At 35.2% G+C, this 27,039-nt stretch overlaps 1 protein-coding gene and 1 pseudogene across 1 annotated transcript; one reads left to right on the forward strand and one right to left on the reverse strand.

Moving 5' to 3' along the window:
- Positions 1-13,816: 13,816 nt before the first annotated feature.
- On the forward strand, positions 13,817-23,666 carry LOC140882298 (splicing factor Cactin-like). Its single transcript, XM_073288230.1, has 14 exons — positions 13,817-13,966; positions 15,381-15,598; positions 16,406-16,497; positions 16,789-16,888; positions 17,161-17,232; positions 17,393-17,455; positions 17,588-17,728; positions 17,873-17,968; positions 19,087-19,371; positions 19,450-19,585; positions 19,669-19,808; positions 20,304-20,471; positions 20,573-20,839; positions 23,297-23,666. Exons 1-14 carry the CDS (start codon positions 13,912-13,914, stop codon positions 23,414-23,416), a joined length of 1,953 nt encoding a protein of 650 aa, XP_073144331.1. The 5' UTR covers positions 13,817-13,911; the 3' UTR covers positions 23,417-23,666.
- Positions 23,667-24,302: 636 nt separating this feature from the next.
- LOC140882078 (receptor-like protein kinase FERONIA) lies at positions 24,303-26,620 on the reverse strand (annotated as a pseudogene).
- Between the last annotated feature and the right edge of the window lie 419 nt (positions 26,621-27,039).

Here is a 27,039-nt window from a genome sequence, read left to right on the forward strand (position 1 = left end):
AATCCTAATGTAGACAGTATTGACATCTATTTTAAAGATTTTCACTCGTCAGTTCGTGCTGCATAGGATTAGACATTGATAAGTGATATTGATTGATCACTTATCGTTGTTTTGTCCAATAACTGACTTGAGTTCTACCAAACTTAGTGCATTACAATATTATATTTTCTAAGTGATTTATCAATTTTCATATTATGAAAAATTCATAACCTCATCATGAGTCCAAGTATACCTATGTGTATGTTGTACCCTTTTTGTGGGAATTCTAATTTTGTTGGGCAAGCTAAGATACACCGTTTGTGATTTGTCCATGTAAAAAAATCATAATTTTATATTATATTTTCAAGTAAAACCCAATGACATAAGTCAACAAGGTCTTTAGCCAAGACCCAAACAATCGAAAATAATATATATCTATTATTCTATGAGCAAATGGGTGATAAATCCTCAAACCCAAACTTGACTTTGTCCTAACTCCCTATCCATAAGATTTTTTGCAATAGCTCCCTAGGACCACAAAACTTGAATTTTTAATTGTTTAATTCTTGTACTGGATTTATGCTTTTTTATGCTTAAAATCTAAAGACTTTATGCTAAAATCTGAAGATTTTGTGCTTATTCATGGTACAAAGAATTATCCGTAAAAATAGTATCAAAACTTTAGGTTAATTATTCAGACATAATATTATTCGATAATTCATGCTTTTCTTTGTTGAGGAGAAGATTTTTTTTAAAAAAAAGATGACTTCAAACGAAGGTTTGAATCAAGAGGATTTTATTCATATGAAATCCTATAAACAAGTTAATCTATTCACAATAGATTACTTACAACAGGTTGTGATTAATGCTCTTAATTTTGGAGAGATAAAGAAAAATGATTTCTAACTCTCAATTTTTAGAGATTACCCCAGATTCCTCTAAACTCTCCGGAGATCTTAGAGAAATTCAAAAGACTGTACAATATTACAGCAATCAGCTGTATGAAATACCTCGGCAAATTGAAGAAATCCTTAAGAAACAAGAAGAAATTCTTGGAAACCTAAAAAATCTTCAAAATAAAATCATAAATCTAGAACACACTTCGGGTTCTAGAAAAGGAAATACAGGAGGAAGGTTATCACTCTCATTTGGTACCGAATCTTTGTTACATCAGAAAGGTAAAACCAAAATGGTCCAAAAACCTTTAACCAATGATGAAATGATGATTAATCTTATAAAAGCAGTATCAGAGAAAAACACTATCTGATGACTACTTTAGAAAGATTAAATCTCGAGGATCTACAAGATCTTGCGGATTCTTTTGCGAATCTCAAAGTAGTAGATCTAAAAATGAATTCTCCTGAGGGTGAACAACCCATAGGGAATCCCCCAAGATATGTGGTTAAAACAGAAGAACCACATAGTGAGTTCCAGGTTGGATAAAATTCACATCCAGCAGGAACCAGATCAAGAAGGAGTAAAATCACACTCCATCAAACTCCTTACGGAAAAACTGTTTTAGATCCAATACATCCTTATGGGGTTATGTTAAACCTTGATGTTTTGGACTTCAAAAACAGAGAAGATCTTATAGATGATTGGACGTCAGCTATGAGAATAGCAGCAGGGACATTAGATCTCAATAAAGAAGGATTCATTAAACTTCTAGAAATGAGTCTAATGGGATCTGTTAAGATTGCATGGGATATGACTATGCCAGAAACTAAGGAATCAATCTTAGCAGGAGAATCCCTCAGCGAGATTGGAGAAAGAATGACCACCTTATTTAAAGCACAATTCATAGGGGTAGACTATTTCAATAATCAAGATACAGAGAAAAACAAAAGATATACTCAAGCTCTTTATAGCCTCGAGTTACATGATATCTGCTTAGTTGATGAATACATTATTTTATTCACTAAATACAGATGGAATTCGGGAGTCGAGGAAAATATAGCTATTCAGCTATTTTTTACAAAAATGTCAAGTCCCTGGAGAGAAATGCTGATTAAAGAATATGTTCCAGGCAATCTTGATACATTGGCAAGACGTGCCTCCTTTTTAAAAGGAAAATTAGCAGAATGGTGCCATATGGCAGCATTACAGAAGAACTACAAGAAAATAAGACGTATAGATAAGCGTACACCTTTGTGTTGTAGAGAAAATGATCTTCCAACGATCATTGAAAACAGATCACAGGGATTTAAAAGGAAGAAATTCAGAAATAATCCCTATAATAAAAGAATGAAAAGTTCTTGGAAACCAAGAACATTTTGGTCCAAACAAAAGGCCAGATCCTATAGATCAGGTAGAAGAAGTGGACCTACAAGAACATTCCCAACAACAGGCTCATCAAAAATCAGGGAAAGAACACCATCAAGAAGAAATTTCAGAAGAACTCATACAAGAGCAAGTGAAAGTTTCAAGGATTGCAACTGCTGGACATGTGGAGCAAGAGGACATATATCTACAAATTGTCCAGAAAACGAGAAAAAAAGAGTTAAACTCTTTGAAGCAACACCAGATATGGATGATGCGGTCTTCTTTCAAGATCTAGTCCAAGTATATCAATTTGAGGATATCCCCTCAGATGAAAGCATATACGAAGAGAAGATATTGTTTAGTCGAGAAGTTTTTGAAGATGAATCAAAATCAGAATCAGAATCAGAGTAAAGAGGAAGTGTTTCGCCATGAAACACATGAAAGTTTGGCTGGGTTCTTTAGTCAAACCACGATATCTCATAATATGGTCCAAAGGATTATGAGAAAAAATCCAACATTACAGAAGTACCAAGGATTTTCGGCAGGACAAGTTGAAAGAGTCATAAGAAACCTAGGGCTAAGACAAAGAAGACATAATTTGATTTATAAGGTATCCAGAAGGGAAATGGCGATCCCTATGAAACTAACCAGTAATCAAATTGAAATGCAGTTAATTCCCTTTGAAGAAATTTGAGAAGAATTACAAAAATTAAAAGCAGAAGTAGCAAAGACAATGTCTTGGATTCATATTGGAGCAATCCAGATTATGATCAAGGCTACTTTTAAAGAGGGAATAGATTCACCCATAGATATCGTAGTATGCGATAAAAGAATGGGGAATATACAAGATGCGGTTCTAGGAACTATCTCGGGAAATTTATGTGCAGAAAAAATTGTGGGAGTTATTTATCCAAGAATAGCCTACAATTTAGCTGATAGAGATTTTAGTCGAGCCTTGACTTTGCATCAAAACTTCAAGGAAAAAAGACTAATGAAGGAAGGTAATAGGCCATATTCTATTACGTATCAAATTTCATATGCTCTTTCTAATACTCATCATTCTGAATTATTTATTAGAAATGAGTTCATTGAAATTCCAGAGATCTTTGGGAAAGTTGCTCAAGCAATATATCCGAAAAGAATCGAGTTTCCTTTAATTCAGGAAACAGACATTCAAATTCAAGACAGACCGGTTCTATACAGAGACCTTAAAATAGAACCCCGAAGGTTATCTTTCCAAGGAGACAGAATGACAAGCAGGAGATGTGACAAATCTCCTATTCAAGAAATTCCACCAGAAGAAAAAGAGTTTTCTATAATAGGAAAACTTAGATCTCCAGGAGGATGAAAAGAAGTAAAAATAGTATTCAAAATTACAAGTCATCGGAACTTGTTCCCTTGTAACTTGATTTACTATTTGGAACAACAGGAAAAAGGAACTTACCAAGGAGTGATAAATATTGGAGAATTGGAAGTTCAAATCTGGGAAATTCCAGGAAAAAAAAATAGGTCAACTCATTCTTGGTCTAGAATTCCTGGAGGACCATAAACCATGGAAACGCCTTGAAAAAGAAATAGAGTTCATGGCAAAAGAAAAGACTTGGAGAATTCAATAAGAATTCTACGAAATGAAAAACCAAGAGAATTGGATAAGGGATAATCCCTTAATCAGATTCGAGAACTCTGTTCACAGACAGAGGAAGAAGCAACAGTTGAAATTAGTAAGTCATGAACATGATTTACTAGAACGCATTGAAGAAGTAGAAAGGAGTAATCATACTTTACCTTCTGAGGCCTTAGGGAAACTAAAGGTAAATAGTCTTAATCGGATTACTGAGTTACAACACAGTCTGTTAAAAATGGCGGGGCCATTTAGTAATCCCTTTAAAAAATGACAACAAGTCCTTTCTCCATATACATTCCGATAGGGATGTTATATGAACAATATAAGGCTGAGTATTTTGCAGCTTATATTGACTCGGGAGCGGGAATTTGTACAGCAAAAAGAAGAGTCTTCCCTGAAGAATGTGAAGAGGAATTGCCAGAAATTGCTGGACGATATTTCTCTCGAAGAATTTTAATTCTTTGCAAAGGAATAAAACAAGCAGAGATCATTATGGGAGGTGCAGGTCAAACACCTTGGTACAAGGTAAAAACACCACCAATCTATTTCCATGATACAAGAGATGATATCCTGTTAGAAAATAACTTCTTACAAATGTTTAAGAAGTACATACAAGACAATGAGTCAAGAAGACTTATGTTCACTACAATTTATGAGCATAAAATTATCGTTCAAAGACTCAAGGTTGCTTTTTATCGACAATTGCCGATAATATTTCGCAGCCAACGTGGTGATAAAGGACAACTTTTTCACCCAAAAATGAAAGATCCAAGAAGGTTTGGAGAAACCATGTTGAAAATAACAACAGAACAAGAACTCCAAACAGAGGATATGGAGCTTCTCAAGGTAACTCTAAATCACAGAGATATAGAGTTAGAGAATAAAGTATCCCTTGAAGATGTCAAAAAGAGGCTCAAAGAAAGTTACAACGAGCATCCATTGGCATGGTGGGATAGAAATCAACTCAAAGCCAGTCTTACTCTAAAGGAAGGCAAAGAGTATGAATTCATCAGATATAATCCTATCCCGATGAACATAACAGATCAAAGGGATACGAGAATGATTATCAAGGAACATTTGGACCTTGGTTTAATCAAAGAAGGAGTTTCACCATATAGCAGACATTTGAGGAAGCTGAAGATATCGATCATTCCCTTCAGTTTTCTTATAAATAAATTGTTGTAATATTTCTCTTTCTATTGTATTAAGTTTTCTTTTATGTATTTCAAGAACAAGGCTACTATGAGTAGCTAAACAAGTTGTCTTCTCCTCTTCAAAGGAGTTGATTTATGTAATAATATTATGTCTGAATAAATTTTCTAAATCTCTCGTTCTTCATGCTCATATTTTATAATTAAATTTATATACCATACGCCTTAAGGTAGAAAACGAATTAAGGCTGTGCTGGGTGTCGTTGAAGGAGCTTGTGCAGAAACCATCTGTTGCGACTGCGTGGTTGGAGTGTGAGGAGCACTTCATAAAATTCGGCAGGTATGACCCGACGAAATTATGGTCAAAGAGGTATTTAAATTTAATTCATCTTACGGAAGCATGTTGGACCCTAATCTGGAGTATATCGGCTGGAAACCTTGCGTAACTAATAGTTTTGCATGGCCGAGACTGGTTCGATAGGTATAACAAAGCCACGTACAAAGGATTAGTTTTAATTATATTTTAATTCAAATATGGGGACCACTAGGGAGTAAAAATAAAGAAAATGGTGGGTAGGGAATTTTTAAGCCGTTCGTCCCGGCGAGCCCGATACGCGTCAATTTCTTCGTTTTGTCCAAATCTTCAACAAGGCACGTCTCAAGTCCATTCTTGACCACCATTTAAATCATATAAACTGTTTTTTTAAGCATGAATGTTGTGTTGATGCATGAGATTACAGTTTTGAATGAAGTTCCTTGAAGATCATGAAGTTTCTCACGTTTTTCATGTGCATGGCTCGTTTTCTTCGTAATTTCTGTTTAAGGCTGGTTCGAGGGGCTGACCAAGGCTTAGGGGTCTGATATAGGGTCCATAGGGTCGGTTTTAGAGGGCTGGAAAGGGCATTAAAGGGCTGGAACCGAAGCCATATCTTCTGGTGCGCGCAGGTCGCGCAGGTTGAGCGACGTAGGGAGATTGGCTCGTTCTCGGTCCACAGAGCATGTTTTAGGGTGATTCTAGTTGTATTAGAACCCCAAGACCTTGGGGAAGGTTTTCCAGGTGGTTATCTTGCCGGTTATGGCCTGATATTGGCGGCCGAACGCCCGGAAGTAGCTTCTTGCGTTCTGCACGCGAGCAGAAACTAGGGCTAGAGTGTTTTGGTTCGTTCTCCTTCTACAAGGATCGGTTTAAGGTCAAATTTGTTGGGTTAGAACCGAATAGATGTTGGCTAAGTATGGATGGTGGTTTAGCGGTCAAAGGTGGCCTGAGCCGGTAGCACAATCAGATTTTCTGAAGCCGCTCAGGGCTGCCTCAAGTTGGGCTTAGGGAGTGGTAAGCTAGGGTTGTGTCTTGTGTTTTGGCAGACCGGGCTTTGCTTTTCGAGCCCGAGTCGGGTCTAAAATATAATGGGTCGAGTCAGTTTGGTCCGGGTCCGATTATATTAGTTGGGCTCGATTATTTTTATTTTAAATTAAATAAGAGATTCAGTTAATAATTAATGGGTTTGGGCTTGACTTAATTAATTAATTGGACTAATTTAATGGGCTTTGATAATTATTGAGGTGAGCCCACTAATTTTTCATGGGCTGTGTGATCCATGAGAATTATTGGGCCAGGTTGTGTCGGGTTTAGTAATTTTATTGGTCAAATTTATAAGTTAATGGTTAGTTAATAATTTATTAATTTAACTTTAAGTTAATAAGTTGATGGGCCTAAATTATGTTTTAAGTGAGCCCATTAGTTTTTCATGAGCCTGGGGGCCCATGAAACTTAATGGGCAGGTCAGGTTGGGCTTTTGGGTTTTTGAGTCAGTCTAGAAATTTATGGGTTTAAGTTAAGTGGTCAGCAACTCGAACAAGTCCTTGAAAAAAAATAAACGTCCGTAAATATATATTTAATTCATGCATGCATTTTTATTAGATATATAAGTATGATTTTTAAGAAAATAAATTAAATATATATTTACGGACAAATTTTCATGAAAATAAAGAAATAATGAGAATTTTTATGTTCATGCATCATGTAAGAATTTTTATGATAAATTTAATTAAATGCATGTTAAGAAAAATATATTTTATGGAAGTTGAAGTGAAGGTGGAAAGTGATGTGGTTGGAGGCCGGGATACCTGGGCCCGGTGACCTTCCTAATGATGTATAAGTATGATGAGCTTATGGATCCAGCTGAGAGGGCTGGTGAAGTGGCAGCACAGAGGTGGAAACCCCACCGCCGCGTACGTTGGTTTTTAGATTGATCAATCGCTTAGTATGATGCCACCGACATGGATACGACCTGTTGAGAACTAAAAAATCATGATAAGTTATTTTATGAGATTTATTAAGTATGATGATATATGTTTAACATTATGATAAATCAGTATAATTATTTTATTTCAAGTTTATATGCATATAATTTTAAGATCATGCACGTATATTTATATTCACATCTTTAATATGATGTGTGCTTGTGTGTGATTTCATTTTGTTATATAAGAATAGAACGTGCTGAGCCTCTAGGCTCACTAGATTTAAATGGTGCAGGTGAGTGGAATGTTAATGAAGTTAATGTGTTCCCAACTGGCAGCGAGGGCGTATGAGTATCCAGGCGGCTAGAACCCGTGACCATAGCTCTATCACGATATTTATGTTGAGATATAAAATATGTATTTCCGCACATGTTTTATTATTTTGGATTGTTAGTATATGCATGGATTTTAGATTTAAGTATTTATTTTCTAAGTTTTCATGGATTTTTGTGAAAGAGATATTATTTAGGAATTTTATTATGGAAATTTTTATAAATGATTATTTAGTAATTAATGTTAGGTGTTTAGTTGCATGCTTGTACTTTTATTATTATTTATGTTTATCGTGTAGATGCATATTAAATTAAGAAAAGTTATTTTTAAGTATAATGTATATATATATATATATATGTATTGCATATATATTTTTATATTCATTATTTTATAATTAGAGATAGAGATAAAAAAAATCAGTAGTACTTTTAGGATGTTTCATTTGGTATCAGAGCCATGGTCCTTGGAGGGTTACTAGCTTGTTGCTCGGAGCTCAGAAGCCGCGCTGCCAGTCTGTAAGTTTTAAATGATTTAAATTATGTTTTATGCATGGAACACATAACTTATATTTTAACGATTTATTAAAGGAGAATTTAAAGTTATGACAGTCTTAAAGTTAAAAATACTTAGTTTGCAATGCGGTTACGTGGAGAATTTACGGAAATTACAGTATGCTTTTGAGACGTATTACACACGAGGATGACTAGAATGATATACGTTTAGAAAACTAAGTTTGATAATTTATGAGATGTAAGTTTGACATTTAGATTTATAGATTAAGTTATGAATTGCATATTTAAGTTTGACAAGTTAGAATTTTTGATATATAAGTTGAATTTTAGATTTGTAAATTAAGATATGTTTTTGGGATTTAAGTTTGAAAATTAGTTATGGAAAATTTTTAGTCATATGTTATTAGACGACTAAATTAAATCAAATTTCGAGGACGAAATTCCATTTAAGGGGGAGAGAATTGTAACGCCCAAAAATGCGTCACGTAAATCCGCATGCATAACTAGGAGATTTAATAATTTTAAAATAATGTGAAAATGTGTTGAATTGTTTTTATGAGTTAGTATGTGAATTATGTGATTTATTTGCATGCTTTAAATATTGTTTCGACATTTAAATTTATATGATATGATTTATGAATTTATTTGAGAAAAATTATTTTATGATCGCGTAGGCGGGACAGTGGACGGACGAGATGTTGTTTTCATCCAAAATATTTTATGAGATTTTTAGTAGCCTTAAAATATTATTTTAAGGTATAATTTCAAGTAAATTATAGTGTTTATATATATATATATATATATATATATATATATATATTTATAGGTCCGTTTTTATCCAAGATAAGTCATTTTAATGACTTTTATTAAGCTTTAAAAATCCCATTAATTATAATTTCGGGATTTAAGGTTAAATATCAAATTTATATTGTATTTAAGAGTTTTAAAATTCTATATGTTTAGAATATATATTTATCTTAATTATCTATTTATTTATTAAACCCAGATTATCTTTTAAAAAAAAAGATTTACCCTATCTCACGCTTAAACTCTCTAAGCCGCCTCCCTCATCCTTCTTCCCCATCTCTCATGTTCTATGTCAGAGAACACAACACACACGATTTTTCTTGAGATTTTTCGGCAAGGAATTTTCAAGCCGTTCGTCCCGGCGAGCCCGATACGCGTCAATTTCTTCGTTTTGTCCAAATCTTCAACAAGGCACGTCTCAAATCCATTCTTGACCACCATTTAAATCATATAAACTGTTTTTTTAAGCATGAATGTTGTGTTGATGCATGAGATTACAGTTTTGAATGAAGTTCCTTGAAGATCATGAAGTTTCTCACGTTTTTCATGTGCATGACTCGTTTTCTTAGTAATTTCTGTTTAAGGCTGGTTCGAGGGGCTGACCAAGGCTTAGGGGTCTGATATAGGGTCCATAGGGTCGGTTTTAGAGGGCTGGAAAGGGCAGTAAAGGGCTGGAACCGAAGCCATATCTTCTGGTGCGCGCAGGTCGCGCAGGTTGAGCGACGTAGGGAGATTGGCTCGTTCTCGGTCCACAGAGCATGTTCTAGGGTGATTCTAGTTGTATTAGAACCCCAAGACCTTGGGGAAGGTTTTCCAGGTGGTTATCTTGCCGGTTATGGCCTGATATTGGTGGCCGAACGCCCGGAAGTAGCTTCTTGCGTTCTGCGCGCGAGCAGAAACTAGGGCTAGAGTGTTTTGGTTCGTTCTCCTTCTACAAGGATCGGTTTAAGGTCAAATTTGTTGGGTTAGAACCGAATAGATGTTGGCTAAGTATGGATGGTGGTTTAGCGGTCAAAGGTGGCCTGAGCCGATAGCACAATCAGATTTTCTGAAGCCGCTCAGGGCTGCCTCAAGTTGGGCTTAGGGAGTGGTAAGCTAGGGTTGTGTCTTGTGTTTTGGCAGACCGGGCTTCGCTTTTCGAGCCCGAGTCAGGTCTAAAATATAATGGGTCGAGTCAGTTTGATCCGGGTCCGATTATATTAGTTGGGCTCGATTATTTTTATTTTAAATTAAATAAGAGATTCAGTTAATAATTAATGGGTTTGGGCTTGACTTAATTAATTAATTGGACTAATTTAATGGGCTTTGATAATTATTGAGGTGAGCCCACTAATTTTTCATGGGCTGTGTGATCCATGAGAATTATTGGGCCAAGTTGTGTCGGGTTTAGTAATTTTATTGGTCAAATTTATAAGTTAATGGTTAGTTAATAATTTATTAATTTAACTTTAAGTTAATAAGTTGATGGGCCTAAATTATGTTTTAAGTGAGCCCATTAGTTTTTCATGAGCCTGGGGGCCCATGAAACTTAATGGGCAGGTCAGGTTGGGCTTTTGGGTTTTTGAGTCAGTCTAGAAATTTATGGGTTTAAGTTAAGTGGTCAGCAACTCGAACAAGTCCTTGGAAAAAAATAAACGTCCGTAAATATATATTTAATTCATGCATGCATTTTTATTAGATATATAAGTATGATTTTTAAGAAATTAAATTAAATATATATTTACGGACAAATTTTCATGAAAATAAAGAAATAATGAGAATTTTTATGTTCATGCATCATGTAAGAATTTTTATGATAAATTTAATTAAATGCATGTTAAGAAAAATATATTTTATGGAAGTTGAAGTGAAGGTGGAAAGTGATGTGGTTGGAGGCCGGGATACTTGGGCCCGATGACCTTCCTAATGATGTATAAGTATGATGAGCTTATGGATCCAGCTGAGAGGGCTGGTGAAGTGGCAGCACAGAGGTGGAAACCCTACCGCCGCGTACGTTGGTTTTTAGATTGATCAATCGTTTAGTATGATGCCACCGACATGGATACGACCTGTTGAGAACTAAGAAATCATGATAAGTTATTTTATGAGATTTATTAAGTATGATGATATATGTTTAACATTATGATAAATCAGTATAATTATTTTATTTCAAGTTTATATGCATATAATTTTAAGATCATGCACGTATATTTATATTCACGTATTTTATATGATGTGTGCTTGTGTGTGATTTTATTTTGTTATATAAGGATAGAACGTGCTGAGCCTCTAGGCTCACTAGATTTAAATGGTGCAGGTGAGTGGAATGTTAATGAAGTTAATGTGTTCCCAACTGGTAGCGAGAGCGTATGAGTATCCAGGCGGCTAGAACCCGTGACCATAGCTCTATCACGATATTTATGTTGAGATATAAAATATGTATTTCCGCACATGTTTTATTATTTTGGATTGTTAGCATATGCATGGATTTTAGATTTAAGTATTTATTTTCTAAATTTTCATGGATTTTTGTGAAAGAGATATTATTTAGGAATTTTATTATGGAAATTTTTATAAATGATTATTTAGTAATTAATGTTAGGTATTTAGTTGCATGCTTGTACTTTTATTATTATTTATGTTTATCGTGTAGATGCATATTAAATTAAGAAAAGTTATTTTTAAGTATGATGTATATATATATATATGTATTGCATATATATTTTTATATTCATTATTTTATAATTAGAGATAGAGATAAAAAAAAAAATCAGTAGTACTTTTAGGATGTTTCAATTTTCTAATTAATTAAGCACATATATTGAAAAATTTCTAACTAATTAGTCAAAAGTTATTCACAATTACCATATTGTAAAACCGAGTTTGCCGCTTTACCAAAAGTTATAGCTGGTGGTAATAGTGCAACTCAAATATTTTAAACCGCACATCAGCCCAAACGTCATTATTCGATCGCTCTACCGGCATGGATAATTATTGTACCCAAACAATCTTCCTCTCAATAATTGCACTCCTTGCAGTCAATGAGAATTGAATCCATGACCCTTGGCTGACTCTGATACCAATTGTAGGACCTTGCGCTTGCCGTTTACTAAAAGTTATAGCTGGTGGTAATTGTGCTATTCAAATTTTTTAAAATGCACTGCAGCCCAAGTGTCATGGTTCGGTCGTTCTACCAGCAGAGAATTATTGCAACCCAAGTCTCAACAATCTCCCTCCCAATAATTGCACTCCTTGCAATCAATGAGAATCGAACTCATGACCTTGATTCTGATACCAATTGTAGGATTGACTGTTTGTCGTTTTATCAAAAGATACAGTTGGTGGTAATGGTGCAACTCAAATCTTTTTAATCGCACAGCAGCCCAAAGCATCATGGTTCGGTTGTTCTACCAGCAGAGATAATTATTGCACCCAAACACATGCTTAGTCTTTTGGACTTACTCTATTTGTTTCTTAAGATTTCCATCATAATTCTATATCAGTATCTTAATCTTTAGATCTTAATTATGTTGAATATTTTAGTTTATACGTAGTTCTTAAGTATTGATTCAATACATTTAGTTTTACAATTAAATATTAATATTTTAAAATATATTAATTTTAGATATATATTGTATGCATGCAACACATATAATCGTGATTATAAAAGTTCAAGAAAAACTTAAATGAAATAAAGAACTATTTTTTATAAACTGTCAAGTAGTTACGCAAGTTTCTATTGAATTGTTTTAATAAAAAAAAATAGTTGTAGAGTCAATGGTTGCGAAAGCTGTGGAATAACCAAATGACTCTTAAAATAAGGAGATAAAAAAAGAGGGCATGACGCTTGAACAACGTTCATATAAACAAAAGAAAAAAACAATGTGGGAAAAAAAAACTTAAATAAAGTGAATAATCAACATTAAATTCAATTTATGACAAGAAAACCGCGATATATGATGAAAACATTGTTGAATTTGATCAATGGAAGCATGAAAAAACCGATGAAAAGAAATGAATCCGATGAAAATAAAACATAAAAACATTGAAAATCATGGTTATTTGTGATCGTAAATAAATTATGGAACAATATTATTATTGAATGAGAAATAAAATAAATTATATATATGTATGTATTCATTTGCAAAATAAAGATAATTATTTTTTCCAAACAAATTACAATCATTCTTATTCTGCCAAGTTATTTGGATCCGAATCCTCTGCTGCGAAGAGAGAAACAACACATGATACTGTGCATTGAATAGTCTTCTGTAATTCATATCACAAGATTAAATAATTAATTATATTTAATTAATTAAACACATGAAATATTGAAATCATGTCTATTTTAATGCACAATATCCTGTGTTGTTTCTCTCTCCACAACAGAAGATATTTTTCCAAGTTATTTATCCACGTGTGTTGTGCAACGCACGTGCTTGTTACTAGTATCTATAAATATGCAGTTTTTATTGTGAGTTTTTTATATCATTATTTTATTATTTGTCAATACACTATCAATTTAAATATTTCTATTATCTCTACTATTCTCTACTACTAGCAAATAATGAACACGTTACGCGTGTGTGATCAATATGAGATAAACCAAATTGATTGAAATTTATTTCAACATAAAAGAAGTGAGTGCTGTTATTAATAATGTGGTAGAATGCAGTTCTCAAAATACAAGATAAATTTTTTTTTCGTTTTTGTTTTTCATCTATTTTTTATCCTTTTTTTTCCAATGTAAATATATAAAATTTTAAATAACTACCAATAATTAAATGATAAATATACTTTGATATCATCAAAACATATCAAAATATAGTTTTTAAAAGTGGCTCAAGTTTTTAAAAGTGGCCCAATGTAATTATAAAATATAAAGTTTTATTTCCGATTTTACACTTCTTCGTCTGTTCTCCATTTTATAATTTTTCTACGGAGCGGTTTTTATCCACCCGTTCCCTTCTCTCACCACGTTCTAAACAAAACTTCTTCAAATTCTCTCCCAATTTCCACGCTTATGCTCCCTATCCTTCAACTCAACCGCTTTGCGCCATTCTTGGATACTGAATTAGGTAATTTTCTCAATCTCTATAGTTAACTCGACTTGCTGGAAATTAAAGGAATCTGATTATACTCAGATTCAAAATGATTTCCCGTTGTTAGCTTACGGGAAATCGGTAATGTCCCACTCTTTTTACCCATGTCCTTTTAATTAACCCCATCCCCCAACTGTTTGATGAAATTTCTCAAGATAATATTGTATATTGTTTGCTCTTGAATGTCTGGTATCTGTTTGGAATTTTAGCAGTAGTTTTTTTCTTAACCTCTATTTTTAATTATAAATATTTTTAAAATTGTTTCCTCATCCAAAAAAAAAAGAACCTTTTAAAGTGCTACAACAGTGGAGTTACTTAATACGGTGATGGATTCAACATCTTCTGGTGAGTTTGAATTTGCTCTATTTTCAGATAATTTCTACCATTTTGATGCTTCAGAGCGGGAAATTACTCATCTTACACATTGCCTTTTGCTGTCCCGAGAGGCTTATTGATGTTTCGGAGTTGTAACTTTTTTATCTTATAACATAAAACTTTGCACATTGCCTTGCTGTCTCAAGAGGCTTATTTTTATAATCATTTGCACATGATATTTGAAATTCTTTTCAATTACTTTTGTTTCAAGCTCGCATATTGATATTATCTTTGTTTTTGTTTTTTCAGTTGGCCTACTGATATTATCTATATTTGCATGAATGTGTTTTTTGTGAGCTGCATCTAAACTGAAATTAACGAAATAGTATTATTAATTAATCAAGTGGTCACTAGACTCATTCACAGGAAACACATAAAAGTTAAAGATTGGGTTTGTGTGAAAATAATACAGAAGTGGAACAAAATCTTTGATTTTGTGAATAGGTATATTTGTGCAGAGTTGTTTATTGGTTTTGCAATTTCATTCCTTTTTTTTCGTCACAAGATCAAAGACAAATACAATTTACTTTCTCGTCTAATATATTATCATATATTGCGTGTGTAACTGAACTTTTCTCAGTTATTTTTCACAATGTGAATGATTTTTGATATTATCAATTTCAATTTTTAAGTTATTTTTTCTCATTTTCAAAATACTTCTTTTTACATCGTTGTTTATTTCTGAACATATATGCTTTGGTTGTGTTAATATGCTTTTTTTGAAAAAGTTGACGGCGTGTTTCATTAAAGCTTGCTCATGTGTTTATGGATGAATTTCTTTTGGCATTTTGATAGTTTTAATTTTGTCATTTTATGGGAAAAAAATTAAATAGTTGTATCACCATATTTATGCCAATATGTAAATATATTTGAATTTCCATGGTACTATATTTATTTCATATTTATACACACTCATGATGCTTGTGCGTCGGTCGCTAGTATTATTTAAATCTTTTAGCCTTGTTTTCAATGTTTAATAAATTATGCATTGCATTGCACGTTTTTCGTGACAAAGGGATGCCGTCATCAATGGGACGTCGGCGGGAGTGTTCCGTCTCCGAATCGGACGATGAATCCAAATCAGCTTCTCGTCGCAAGAGCCGGATGCGACGCCACCAACATGGAGACTCGGATGACTCTGAAGACGATGTCTCTGTCTCGAAGAGAAAGGGTAAGAGGAAGATTTCAGAGGAGGAAATTGCTGAATACCTAGGGAAAAAGGCGCAGAAAAAGGTATTTTCTATTTTGTGACTGTTATTGTTTCTTAGGGTTGGGGAAAAAAAAACATTTTGACCTAAGAATCCCTTTATTTTAGTCCTTCACGTTGCTAATTTGCGGTGCCGTACTTGTTCTTCGCTGATGATAGCTGCTTAAGCTAACTTTTGAGCTTTAAGCAGCCTTTAACTCAACTACTCATCAGAATGGTGGCTGCTTATTTTACTAGATTGAAAGTTAAACGGCAACACCATACCACCAAATTAGAATGTTACTAATTATTCCAGCACGATCCAAACCCTAAAAGAATTTTTTTTTCTAAGCTGGATTATAGATATTTTTAGATGTTTTTTTGGATTCATTGAGGGTTTGTTATCAGTGTATTTTGATCTGATATGATATCAAGCATACTGCAAAACGTTTCAAGAGCATTTGTGCATTTTATTCCCATTGGATATAAACTTTTATGTATTTTATACATTTCTTTTCTGTACCATTATCAAAATTTTCGATCACGATACCAATCTCGTCAATGTGACTTCCAACGAGGTTAAGCTCATTGATAGAAGAAAAACTGATGGAGTTTTTGGTTGTTTTGGTTGTCCATATAGCATGATGGAGATATTGTTTTAAATTTATGAACCAAACATTGTAAAAGTTCATGCTTCAAATGGCATTCTTCAAAAATCAGTGCGTATCAAGATACAAGATTTTCTCCTTGCATGATTGCATTCTTATTGTATATTGATTTTCTTTTATTTACCTTAACTTCTTTATGTATTTACTCTTACTTGAAATCCTCACATCTCGTCATTTCATGGATAGGCTGTGAGAGTTTCTAAAAAATTGAAGTCCCAGACCATCTCTGGATATTCCAATGATTCAAATCCTTTTGGTGATTCTAATCTTAACGAAAAGTTAGTTTATTTCTGCCGCTCTATATCTCTCTGTTTCCTGCACATGCGCAACTCTATTATAATTGAGTTTTCAACTGTTTATTGATGAATAGAAAAATCAAATGCATCTATCATTCTGTTGAAAATTTTGAAAATCAGCATTCAAGAAAGAGAACCAACTTTTCTAATCTTTTATTTTTTAGAAATTTTCGAAATTTGAGCCCTAGATTTAAGTAGCAATAATAAACATTAAAAATGTGAATCTTTTTACACTTTCAGCATTAATTGTAAATTTGGAATGTTTTTATTCAGATTTGTATGGCGAAAGAAGATTGAGCGCGACGTAAATCAAGGAATGCCATTAGATGAGTTCTCCATCAAAGCGGAGAGGAAAAAGCAGAGAGAGAGAATGGTAATTTCATCAATGCCAGTTTTGTTGAATGTCTTCTTGTTCTCAAGCTTTTGCATGGTAAATTCTATAAGCAGCGTTGATTTGAGGGTGGGGTATTAAAGTTATAAAAAAGTGTTGTATCATTAATCTCTACTGCTAGCTTCCCCTGTTTTTAATTTTGTTGTATTTACCTCCGGCAATTGTGCTGGTCTTATTCCCGATAAAACGGTATTATATAAGCATATCGTTCTCCTGGAAGACAGTGTTTATTTATTATCTCTCTTTTATGATAGGCTGAGATTGAAAAGGTCAAAAAAAGGAGGGAGGAAAGGGCTGTTGAGAAAGCACAACATGAGGAAGAGATGGTAAGTTTCTTTCATTAATTTTTTTATGTGACCTTTCCTGCTATTTGGTTTACGACTTTACGTAGTTTTTATTGGCAGTTTTGCTTCGAATTCTCATAATTGGGCACGTGTATGTTATATTCCTACATATTTTGAATGGGAAAAACCTTTCCTTTGCCAGGCACTGTTGGCAAGAGAGCGTGCTCGAGCTGAGTTTCAAGACTGGGAGAAGAAAGAAGAAGAGGTACACTGTACACTTCTTGTGTAAAATTGCATTTTTTTCGTTGCCTTTGACACTTTGTTAAGAAATCTTTGGCCAAATTGCTTTACTTCTTTTTTGACCTGCTAATGACCTGCTAACATGTTTGATTTGCAGTTTCATTTCGAGCAAAGTAAATTTCGGTCGGAGATTCGGATACGTGAAGGTCGAAACAAACCAATTGATATTCTCACCAAACATCTTGAGCCTTCAGATGATTTTGAGATAGAGCTAAATGAACCATACATGGTTTTCAAGGTAGGATTTTATTTATATACTTCTTCTATTTTTATTTTTTTGGGAACTTTAGGTTCAGCCTTACATTTTTAAGAGAGCCTATGGGTTCCCGATAATATTCTCTAAGCCTTAAATTGGTATTTGATTGAGATGTGTAATATCCAGGGTTTGACTGTAAAAGAAATGGAAGAGCTTCATGAAGACATTAAGATGCACCTTGATTTAGACCGAGCAACTCCTACCCATATTCAATATTGGGAGGTATTATTTTATATTTATTTCCTTTTTTGTTGCTTTTGTATTCATGGATACTTGCGATATCAGGAGATAGTTATCTCTGTTTACTTGTACATTGTTGCAGTTTTTTTCTGCTTGCATTTGCATTGTTGCGGACTTGCGTTTTTTCTTCATTCTTTGTATATTAAAATTAAAATATTTACATTTTTTTAATTTTTGGTTTGCTCATCTCATCCTTGTGCATCAGTAATATTTCCTGTGTGCAAACCTTCACCATTTAATTGAATATATAGAGCCCAAAAGAAAGCTTCTTGGCAGTACCAAACTCCCTGTATTAACCTTCGACCAGAAACTCTGCAGTCCAAGGGGAGTATTTGGGCTGACATGCAAGTTGGTCATCGCCACTTACTTTCTTTGACACGCATTGACAAACTTTATAACTGTATATGTTCCTCTGGATTTTTTATATGTCCATTATAACTTCCTTTACAGTGAATTTCAAATGCACAAAACACCTCAAACATGACGCGTTCTCTTTACTTTCAGGATGACGGGGGTTTATGTTAGCAAAGGGAAAATACCCTACACAGAATAGGAAACAAACCTACTTATGGGCCAACCAAAAAATAAATTTATCTTTGTTGCATGTTAGATGTGGGGCACTTTGTTCAAGAGGATAACTTCTACAGTCTTTCTCACATGTTTAGCCTATCATTTCATAGCTATCATGGATACTCTTAAAATAGGTCACAAACCATCCCCTGTACTTTGTGGATGTGAACAAGGGGAGAGGGGTACATGAGTCTTGGATACGGTCATTGGAGCATCTTGAAATTAAATGATAAAAACATGTGGATACACGATAAATAAGGTGGGGACTATTTTGCAATTTTCAAGGATAGTTCAGGGGTCATTTTGCAATTTTTATTTATTAATTTTTGTGTAAATTATTTAATAAAGAAAGGAAATGAAATTAGAGCTATTAAAAATGGCAGTTTGAGCTTTTTCTAAATGCCTTGTGACAGCGTTTGGGATCATTAGATTATTTTGTAGTTATATCAATTTATAAAGTGGTGTTGTGAATTTTGTTGATTTTAATTATTGAAGCGCGTGTTTATGCTCCCAATTTGTTGCAAGAACAGGCACTTCTGGTGGTTTGTGAATGGGAACTAGCTGAAGCTAATAAAAGGGATGCCCTAGAGCGTGCCAGAGTGCGAGGAGAGCAACTACCAACAGAGATTACAGGTGAAGAAAGAGGTTTGCATGCGAGCATTGAAGCAGATGTTAAGAATCTTTTGCAAGGAAAAACCTATGGTGAACTAGAGGCCCTTCAATCCCAGATTGAGTCTCAAATGCGATCTGGGACTGCCAAGGTGGTGGAGTATTGGGAAGCCATTATTAAACGTCTCCATATTTACAAAGCAAAGGTAATGTAATACTCACATCCACATCAAAGTCTCTGATTTGCAGAACTGAGAAACTATACAGTATATGTGCAACTGCAGGCTTGTTTGAAAGAAATTCATGTGAAAATGCTGCACAAGCATTTGGAGCGACTTGAAACACCAGCGGGGGTTAAAAAGGAAGAAACAGATGTAAGTCCACCGCAGGATGAGCAGGAGTTCCACCCAGATGTAAACGGTATGCAACATTTCTCTCCTTGCTGATGCAGTACTAGATCTCTAGGCATTCAGGTATCGACTGATTGTTCCTACAATTTATAGATTCTGAAATTCTTTCTCCGCAACCCTTGATGGATGATGAGATCCAAGAGGAAGAAGCAGAAGGAGCATATTCCCCACAGTTGATGCATGGTGATGAGACTGAAGATGCGATTGACCCTGAGGAGGACAGAATGATTCTGGTACGTCACTACAGGCCCTAAATAGTCGCTGCTATGTTTTTATTTGTTTGATATGTAATTAGAAGTAACTGAGAAAGTTATTCCTTGTTCTATGGTTGCACTACATAACAACTTTTACTTCTAAAAGACGAGAGAAATGATAAAATTCTGAAGAGATTGTAGTCAGGATTCAAAACTTAATGTGTCCAGTCCGTTATCAAAAAAAAAAAGGTCCAATCTTTATAAACACTCTCTCACATTTGTGCGTGTTTTCCGTTGCTGAGCCTGAGAATCTGAAGTGCTTGCTTTTTTTCCAATGTGGTTGGTGGATTTTCCGGCTTGGTTTCTTTAATTTGGTACTTTTTTCTTAATAAACAAGTATCGTTTCATCACTAATCTCAATATCTAACTTAGATGTAGTGGGATGTGGTTAAACTTGTTTCATGCAAGAAACATGTGAGGTAGGTCTACATCAAGATGGATGAGCTAACCATTCATGGGCACATTTATGTACAGGAAAAAAAACGTATTGCTGTAAAGGAAGAGAGGCGTATCCACGAACTTGCTTTAAGGCCAGCTCCTCCTGTGGATAACTTTGAGAACAATGCCTTGAGAGCCATGGGAGCCACCGAGGAAGGTGATGCTGTATTTGGCTCAAATAATGAAATTAACCTTGATTCCCAGGTATGGCATTGTGTATGTCCTTCCCTGTGTTAAGTGGAAATAGGGAAAATCTCCTCATTTATCATCACCATGCTTATAGATCGATATGAATGGGATCGCAGGTGTACTGGTGGCATGATAAATACCGTCCAAGAAAGCCAAAATATTTTAATCGCGTCCACACTGGCTACGAGTGGAACAAATACAACCAAACTCATTATGATCATGACAATCCTCCCCCCAAGATTGTGCAGGGATATAAGTTCAATATTTTTTACCCAGATCTTGTTGACAAAATAAAAGCTCCAACTTACACCATCGAGAAAGACGGAGATAGCAGCGAGACTTGTATCATTAGGTTTCATGCTGGACCCCCTTATGAAGATATTGTACGTCATTGCTCTCTCTCTCTCTATCTGTGGGGACCTCGGGTTGCTAATCTCATCTTAGGGCAATTAATGATTAATAAAACAATTAGAAATATTAAAAACCAAGAAACTAATATTTTTTTTTTTTTTTTTTTTGTGAATAGTGCTCGGCTAGATCGGTAAGATCTTACCGATCTAGCGGGCACATTTTCCAGCTTCTCTGTTTTGTAAAAATCAGGCCTCGCTAGATCGGTAAGATTCAATCGATCTAGCGGCCTCTTTGCCCAGAAAAACAGCAGAAATTATTTTTCTTTCAAAGCTGAAAATCCAATTCCAAAATCATGCAAAACCAACTCAAAACATGGTTTTTCAATTCTAAAACTTGCGTATATAAACATATGAATTCTCAAGCATCAATCCATGTGATTATTACATCAAACGAATAGCATAAAAAGCATGAAACTACAAGCTACACCAAGTTTCAAAAGTGACTTCTAAAAAAACAAAGTTTCATGTCAAATTCAATGCTATCTAACTACCATTCTTTTGCTTAAACCCGAGTCCACACTTGCTATATCTCGCTCCCGAGCTATCCACGTCATCTCAGACTAGCTCCTGCCCCCATCTGTTGCAATGCACACATACAAAACAAAACAACAGCCGGATAAACTCCGGTGAGAAATCATCTCAGTATAAGCAACATATAAAGCGTTAAATAAATCATAATGACTCTATTCAACTCGACTCAACAAATAGAGTAAATAACGCTTCTTTCAATCGATCGAGAATTGATTCATACTTCTTCGTTGCCATCAAGATTCGTATCCGATCTTGACATGAATATTCATCTATCGAAATCATTCCGGATTCGAAAATAAGGTCATCCTCCGACCTCGGCATAGAATCAATTCGTATCATTCTCGTATCATAATCACATCGACTCAAAATCAAAGATCCACTACCTGAGATGGATCGACAACATCAAAATCAAATCAAAACAATAAATACGTATGTGATTTTGGCGGAAGAACTCAAGAAGAATCGTTCTTGAGTTTCAAAATTCCTGACTCTCGATGTCGTCATTATACCTTCGTATTTCTTCTGTTTTGAACGCTTCAAATCTGAAACATAGCATCAAAACATTCATATCAATCTTCATTCTATTCAATCATTTCAGAATCGAGTCAAAATCATCAACACATCTTCAATCAAATTCATTTCAAACCTTCAATTCGAATTCGGAGTCTTGAGTCGTTAGTCTTCAAAACTTGACTGAAATCGAGGAATAAAAATGCTATATCATCGATAACATTTCAAAGAACATCACATCTCAATAATCAGCTATCAAACTAGTCTCAAAACACGAATCGACGGCGTAGCGATTAAAAATCGGTAACCGACGAAATATCGAAATCATTTTCATCTTCAATACAACTCAAACGTGTATTCAAATCAGTAACAAATCAGTCTAATCCTCATAACAACATCTAAGTATATCAAATACAAGCTGGACATCATAACAAGTTCATTCCTTAATTCATTTTCAATCCGGCTTCGATATCGAACGGCATACGAACTCAAGAATACAAACATAAACTCATAATCTGATCTCTGCAATATTTCGATCTTCAAAGTATGCCGAAATAAATAAAAACTTACAGAAAATCGAAGCTCTTGTCGTAAGGATTCCAGAACTCTTTTCGGAATCGAAATCGGACGATCGGATCAAAAGTTACGGCGTTTTGAAAATCAAGAATTCAAAGGAAAAGAAAATGTCTCGGCCCCTGCTTCAGATTTTCTGATTCTTCATGTGAATACACGTATCAAATCTGATATAATTAAGTTAAAATCGGATATGTATTGCATAATTGCAATTTAGTCTCTCAAGTCTTTATTAATTGCAATTCAGTCCTCGGCCTTCATTTGAATTCAATTTCAATCCAAAATAATTTAAGAATATTAGAATTAAAATCGAAACTCTAAATATTCCCAAATTAAATATACTCGGATTAAAATTAAATAAATTCGGATTAATCAAATAATCCCGGCCTTTTGCATTTCAGCCCTTCAACTTCGATATTTGCAAATCAGTCTCTGATCGGGTTTCATCTTCGAAATAATCATATTAATTCCCGAAACATGAAATTTATATTCAAATCGAATATTTATTCTTTTAATTTAAGAATTCTCGGAATTTAATTCTCAAACTCCGTAAATTCTCAAATTAAATATTTTCGGCTCGAAAAATTAAATCTATCATTTCCATAACTTCTCAAATCAATATTAGCCCATAATATGGAATTTAATTTTTAAATCCCATAATTAATAATTTAATATTTCGGGCCTTACACACTCTCTCTCTCTCTCTCTCTCTCTCTCTCTCTCTTCCCCTACCTCTTTTTCTGGTGTGGATGTTTTTAATCTTGCTTTGATAAAATTTTTGGCTGAAAAATCCTCTCATCTTCTTATCTTGTACAGGCATTCCGTATTGTCAATAAAGAATGGGAGTACTCGCACAAGAAGGGGTTCAAATGTACATTTGAGCGGGGAATCTTACATGTCTACTTCAACTTCAAACGCTACCGGTATCGTCGGTGATGACAGTATGTACTTGATATTCTTCTGTTGTGCTCTTATAAATGTAAAAAAAAGTTGAGTTTCAGGAAGATTGCCATCCTTTTTAGTAATTTAGATGTCAATATTAACAACAGCGTAATTAAATAACTTCGGCATTGGAGGTCTACGCCATACAGAATGTTGCTAGAAGGGTTACATACCTGGTTAGGCTAGATAGTAGGAATATTCATGCGATATATTGGAAATTTATAATGGTCTTTAATCGTGATTGATCTCATCTCATCAATAAAAATTGATTTAAACATACGATGATGGACAATTTACAAAGCTTGCCAGCAATTAATGTAATCATCAAGAGTAAAATTATTCAGTAGAGGGGCAAGAAACACGGTACGCTAATCTTGGGAAACTAGTAGAATGGAGACTGCAAGCAACTTAACATAATAACATTAGTCCAGGCTTCAAAATAAACGTGATAACGATAATTAATGCATGTTCCTGTAAAATTTATGTAAGATACACCACCGTACCATGTCTATTGGGCATTTTTCATGTTCTAGCCAAAAATAATTTTATCTTTTAAACATGAATATATTTTTAAGTGTTTGACACAAATTTTAAACAAAAAGAAATAATTTTTCCCCCTACAATGACGGTGGTCAATTGCCACAGCATTTGTGACCAACCCAAACCCATCAGGCCATGGTACTTCATTTCATTCCACACCACCAAGAAGATTTTTTGTTCAAAGTTCAAACAGTAGTTATTATCAAGAGAATATTTTTTGTATTTATCAGAAGAAACAAAGAGTAGGCAGAGGCTCCTACTATTACCCTACACCAGGCAAAACACATAAAAATAAATGAAATCATGATTTTCGGGCATCTTCGACACTAGCAAGGAATAGTTATAACTTGTATGATGAAGGTTTACGGTTTGAGAAACATATAAGATACATAAAAGTACTGTTTTCTGTTGGTCATGGGAATAATATAGCAGTGCACCATTAGCCATTACCAGCTAGATACTGAAAGGATTCATAAACATAACGTCTGAGCCTATACGTATACGTGTTACCGCCCTTCTGGATTTCATTATCCGGGAAAAGACTGCACTTGGAGTCAACCCATCTGAATCCTGGCTCGCGAGGCTGAGGCCCCCGATGCTTGTTGACAATCCTTGTCCACCGCTGCTACTATTTGAATCATCAAAACCCATAGGAGATTAATCTGAATCTTTCTTACTTCAAACGATTCTATGTCTCCAAGGCCAAAACCACTGCCACTTTCCTCTGCACTCTCTTGAAGTTGCAGAGAAAACTCAAGGTTCCACAGCACATCACCCATTGAAGGCCTATCAATCCCAACATCAGACACACACTCACTGCTGTCTCAGCTACTTTCTTAAAGCATTCTGGCGCGATCTTCCCCTTGAGATAAGGGTCAATGATTTTGTCAAGCATGCCCTTCTTATGGCAATGCAACGCCCACTCAGCCAAGCTAACTTGTTCTTTTGGAAGTGTTGGGTTTAACACCGGCCTAGCGCTTAAGATTTTGAAATGTACACATAAGATTTGTCAGTCAGTAGTTGCCGTCTGAAATATTCTGGGTCCAGATAACCAAAGCTACCCTTCACCACTGTGCTGACATGGGTATGATCCAGTGATGGACCTGTTTTTGACAGGCCAAAATCTGAAACCTTTTCAACCCACTTCTCGTCCAAGAGGATGTTTGTGGTCTTGACATCGCGGTGGATAATGGTGTGCTTGGCACCAGTGTGCAGATAATGCAAACCACGTGCAGCACCGATACAAATCTCAAGCCTCTGCTTCCACGGCAATGGGGGATTCTGAGTTTTGTAAAGATGCTCCCGCAGAGTTCCATAAGCCATGTAATCATATACAAGTACCATTTCACAATTCTCTTCGCAATACCCTATCAGAGATACCAGGTGGCGATGGCGAAGTTTTGAGAGCATTTCAATCTCAGTTTGGAATTCATGCACTCCCTGCTCAGAAAGTGGGTTCCCTCGCTTAATTGCAACTTTTGCTCCGCCGTCAATCTCACCTCGATAAACTTTGCCAAAGCCTCCTACACCAAGAAGAAGAGCTTCATCAAAGTCATTAGTGGCAGCTTTGATCTCAGCAAATGAAAAATGACGACAAAGGTTCGAAGGCCGTGAGGAGGAATGGCTTCCTGTGGTTGTTGTCTTGGCTGAACCAGAAGAATGTGAATTTCCATACAAAGACAAAGGAAGCCAGCCATCACTAGTGCTGGGATCCTTTTTGCGCATGTGACATCGGTGGGAAACGATGCATACGATCAATCCAGCAACAAGGAGTGTAACAAGTCCACCTCCAATTGCTCCTCCAATAATGGCTTTGTGATTTTTTGATTGATTAGATCTCGATGATTGGCTGGTGTCAACTGGAGGCTGCGGTCGGGGAGCTAGATTAGGACCAGCAAGATTCCCATTGCTACCATTTATCTTGAAAATTTCAAGTCCATTCAAGATGGCATCATATAGTTGGGGCTTTGAGAGAGTGTAAGGGGTGTAGATGAAGCCAGAGATCCTGTTGAGGCGACCCAGTTGGAACAAACACCACATAGTCCCTGTGAACCGGGACACCGCCCAAGCAATCACATCTGCATCGTTTACTGCAGTCTGATTATTCATGAAGATACTGAAAACTCTCTGGTTTACTTTGGTAACGAAGTCTGATACCTCGCAGAAGTGGAGTCTAACCAGATACGAGAAGCCAGAGTCAATGTTGAACATCCATGTCAGGTTGTAATTCTGATCAACAACCTCAAAGTGAAGTAAACATCAAGCGGGGAAATATAGCTCTCCGATCCCGAAGGATAGCGTACCATCACATTTGGATCAGGGGGCTCTGTAACTCCACGAGCCGCGCTGAACATGTAATGGGAATCATCATGCCATGACCCCTGGGGACCAGTATCATGAGAAGGCGAAATGTCGTTCCCACCCACATTCAGCCGATAAACATTCTCAAGTGCTGTGCTGTTGTTAATATTGAACCCAGTGGATTGCCCCACAACAATTTCTGTCCCATATGTACTATACATATCAGGATGTGAAACAATCTCAATGCCATTCAATTCACGAAAGCCTACGAGTTGGAAGCATTTTGGGATGGTGCAAATGTTATATTCAACCATTCAAACGGGGCATTAAGAGAGAATTCCTTCATCATATAATCATAATTCAGAGCCTCTGTTGTTTGAGATGCATTGAAGTTCTTCAAAAGAGTTTAGGGACCAGAAGTCACCGAGAAAACTCCATGAGAAGCATCTAATCCATTATAGGAAGCTGGATAGAAATACAAACGAAGAAACTTACGCCCAGAGGCCACTGGGAAACTGTAAGTGAAATCGGAGTGGAAAATTCGAGCCGTCATGTAAGGTACTTGGGGTATGCACACGGGATATTCACTAAAGTGTGGTCCGATGATAGAATACACATGAACAAGGTCATTTTCGGTTCACTAGAAAATATGGGTTAGATGTAACCAAGCTATACCGAGCTTTTCTTATCCACAGAATGCACATAATAATAAAGTCCCAAGTGACATTGCTGAGTTAGTTTAAGGTGTAACTTTGTAGCTTTCAAGAATCAATTCG

The sequence above is a fragment of the Henckelia pumila genome, chromosome 2 (assembly GCF_033568475.1).
Source record: "Henckelia pumila isolate YLH828 chromosome 2, ASM3356847v2, whole genome shotgun sequence".
NCBI classification, from domain to species: domain Eukaryota; kingdom Viridiplantae; phylum Streptophyta; class Magnoliopsida; order Lamiales; family Gesneriaceae; genus Henckelia; species Henckelia pumila.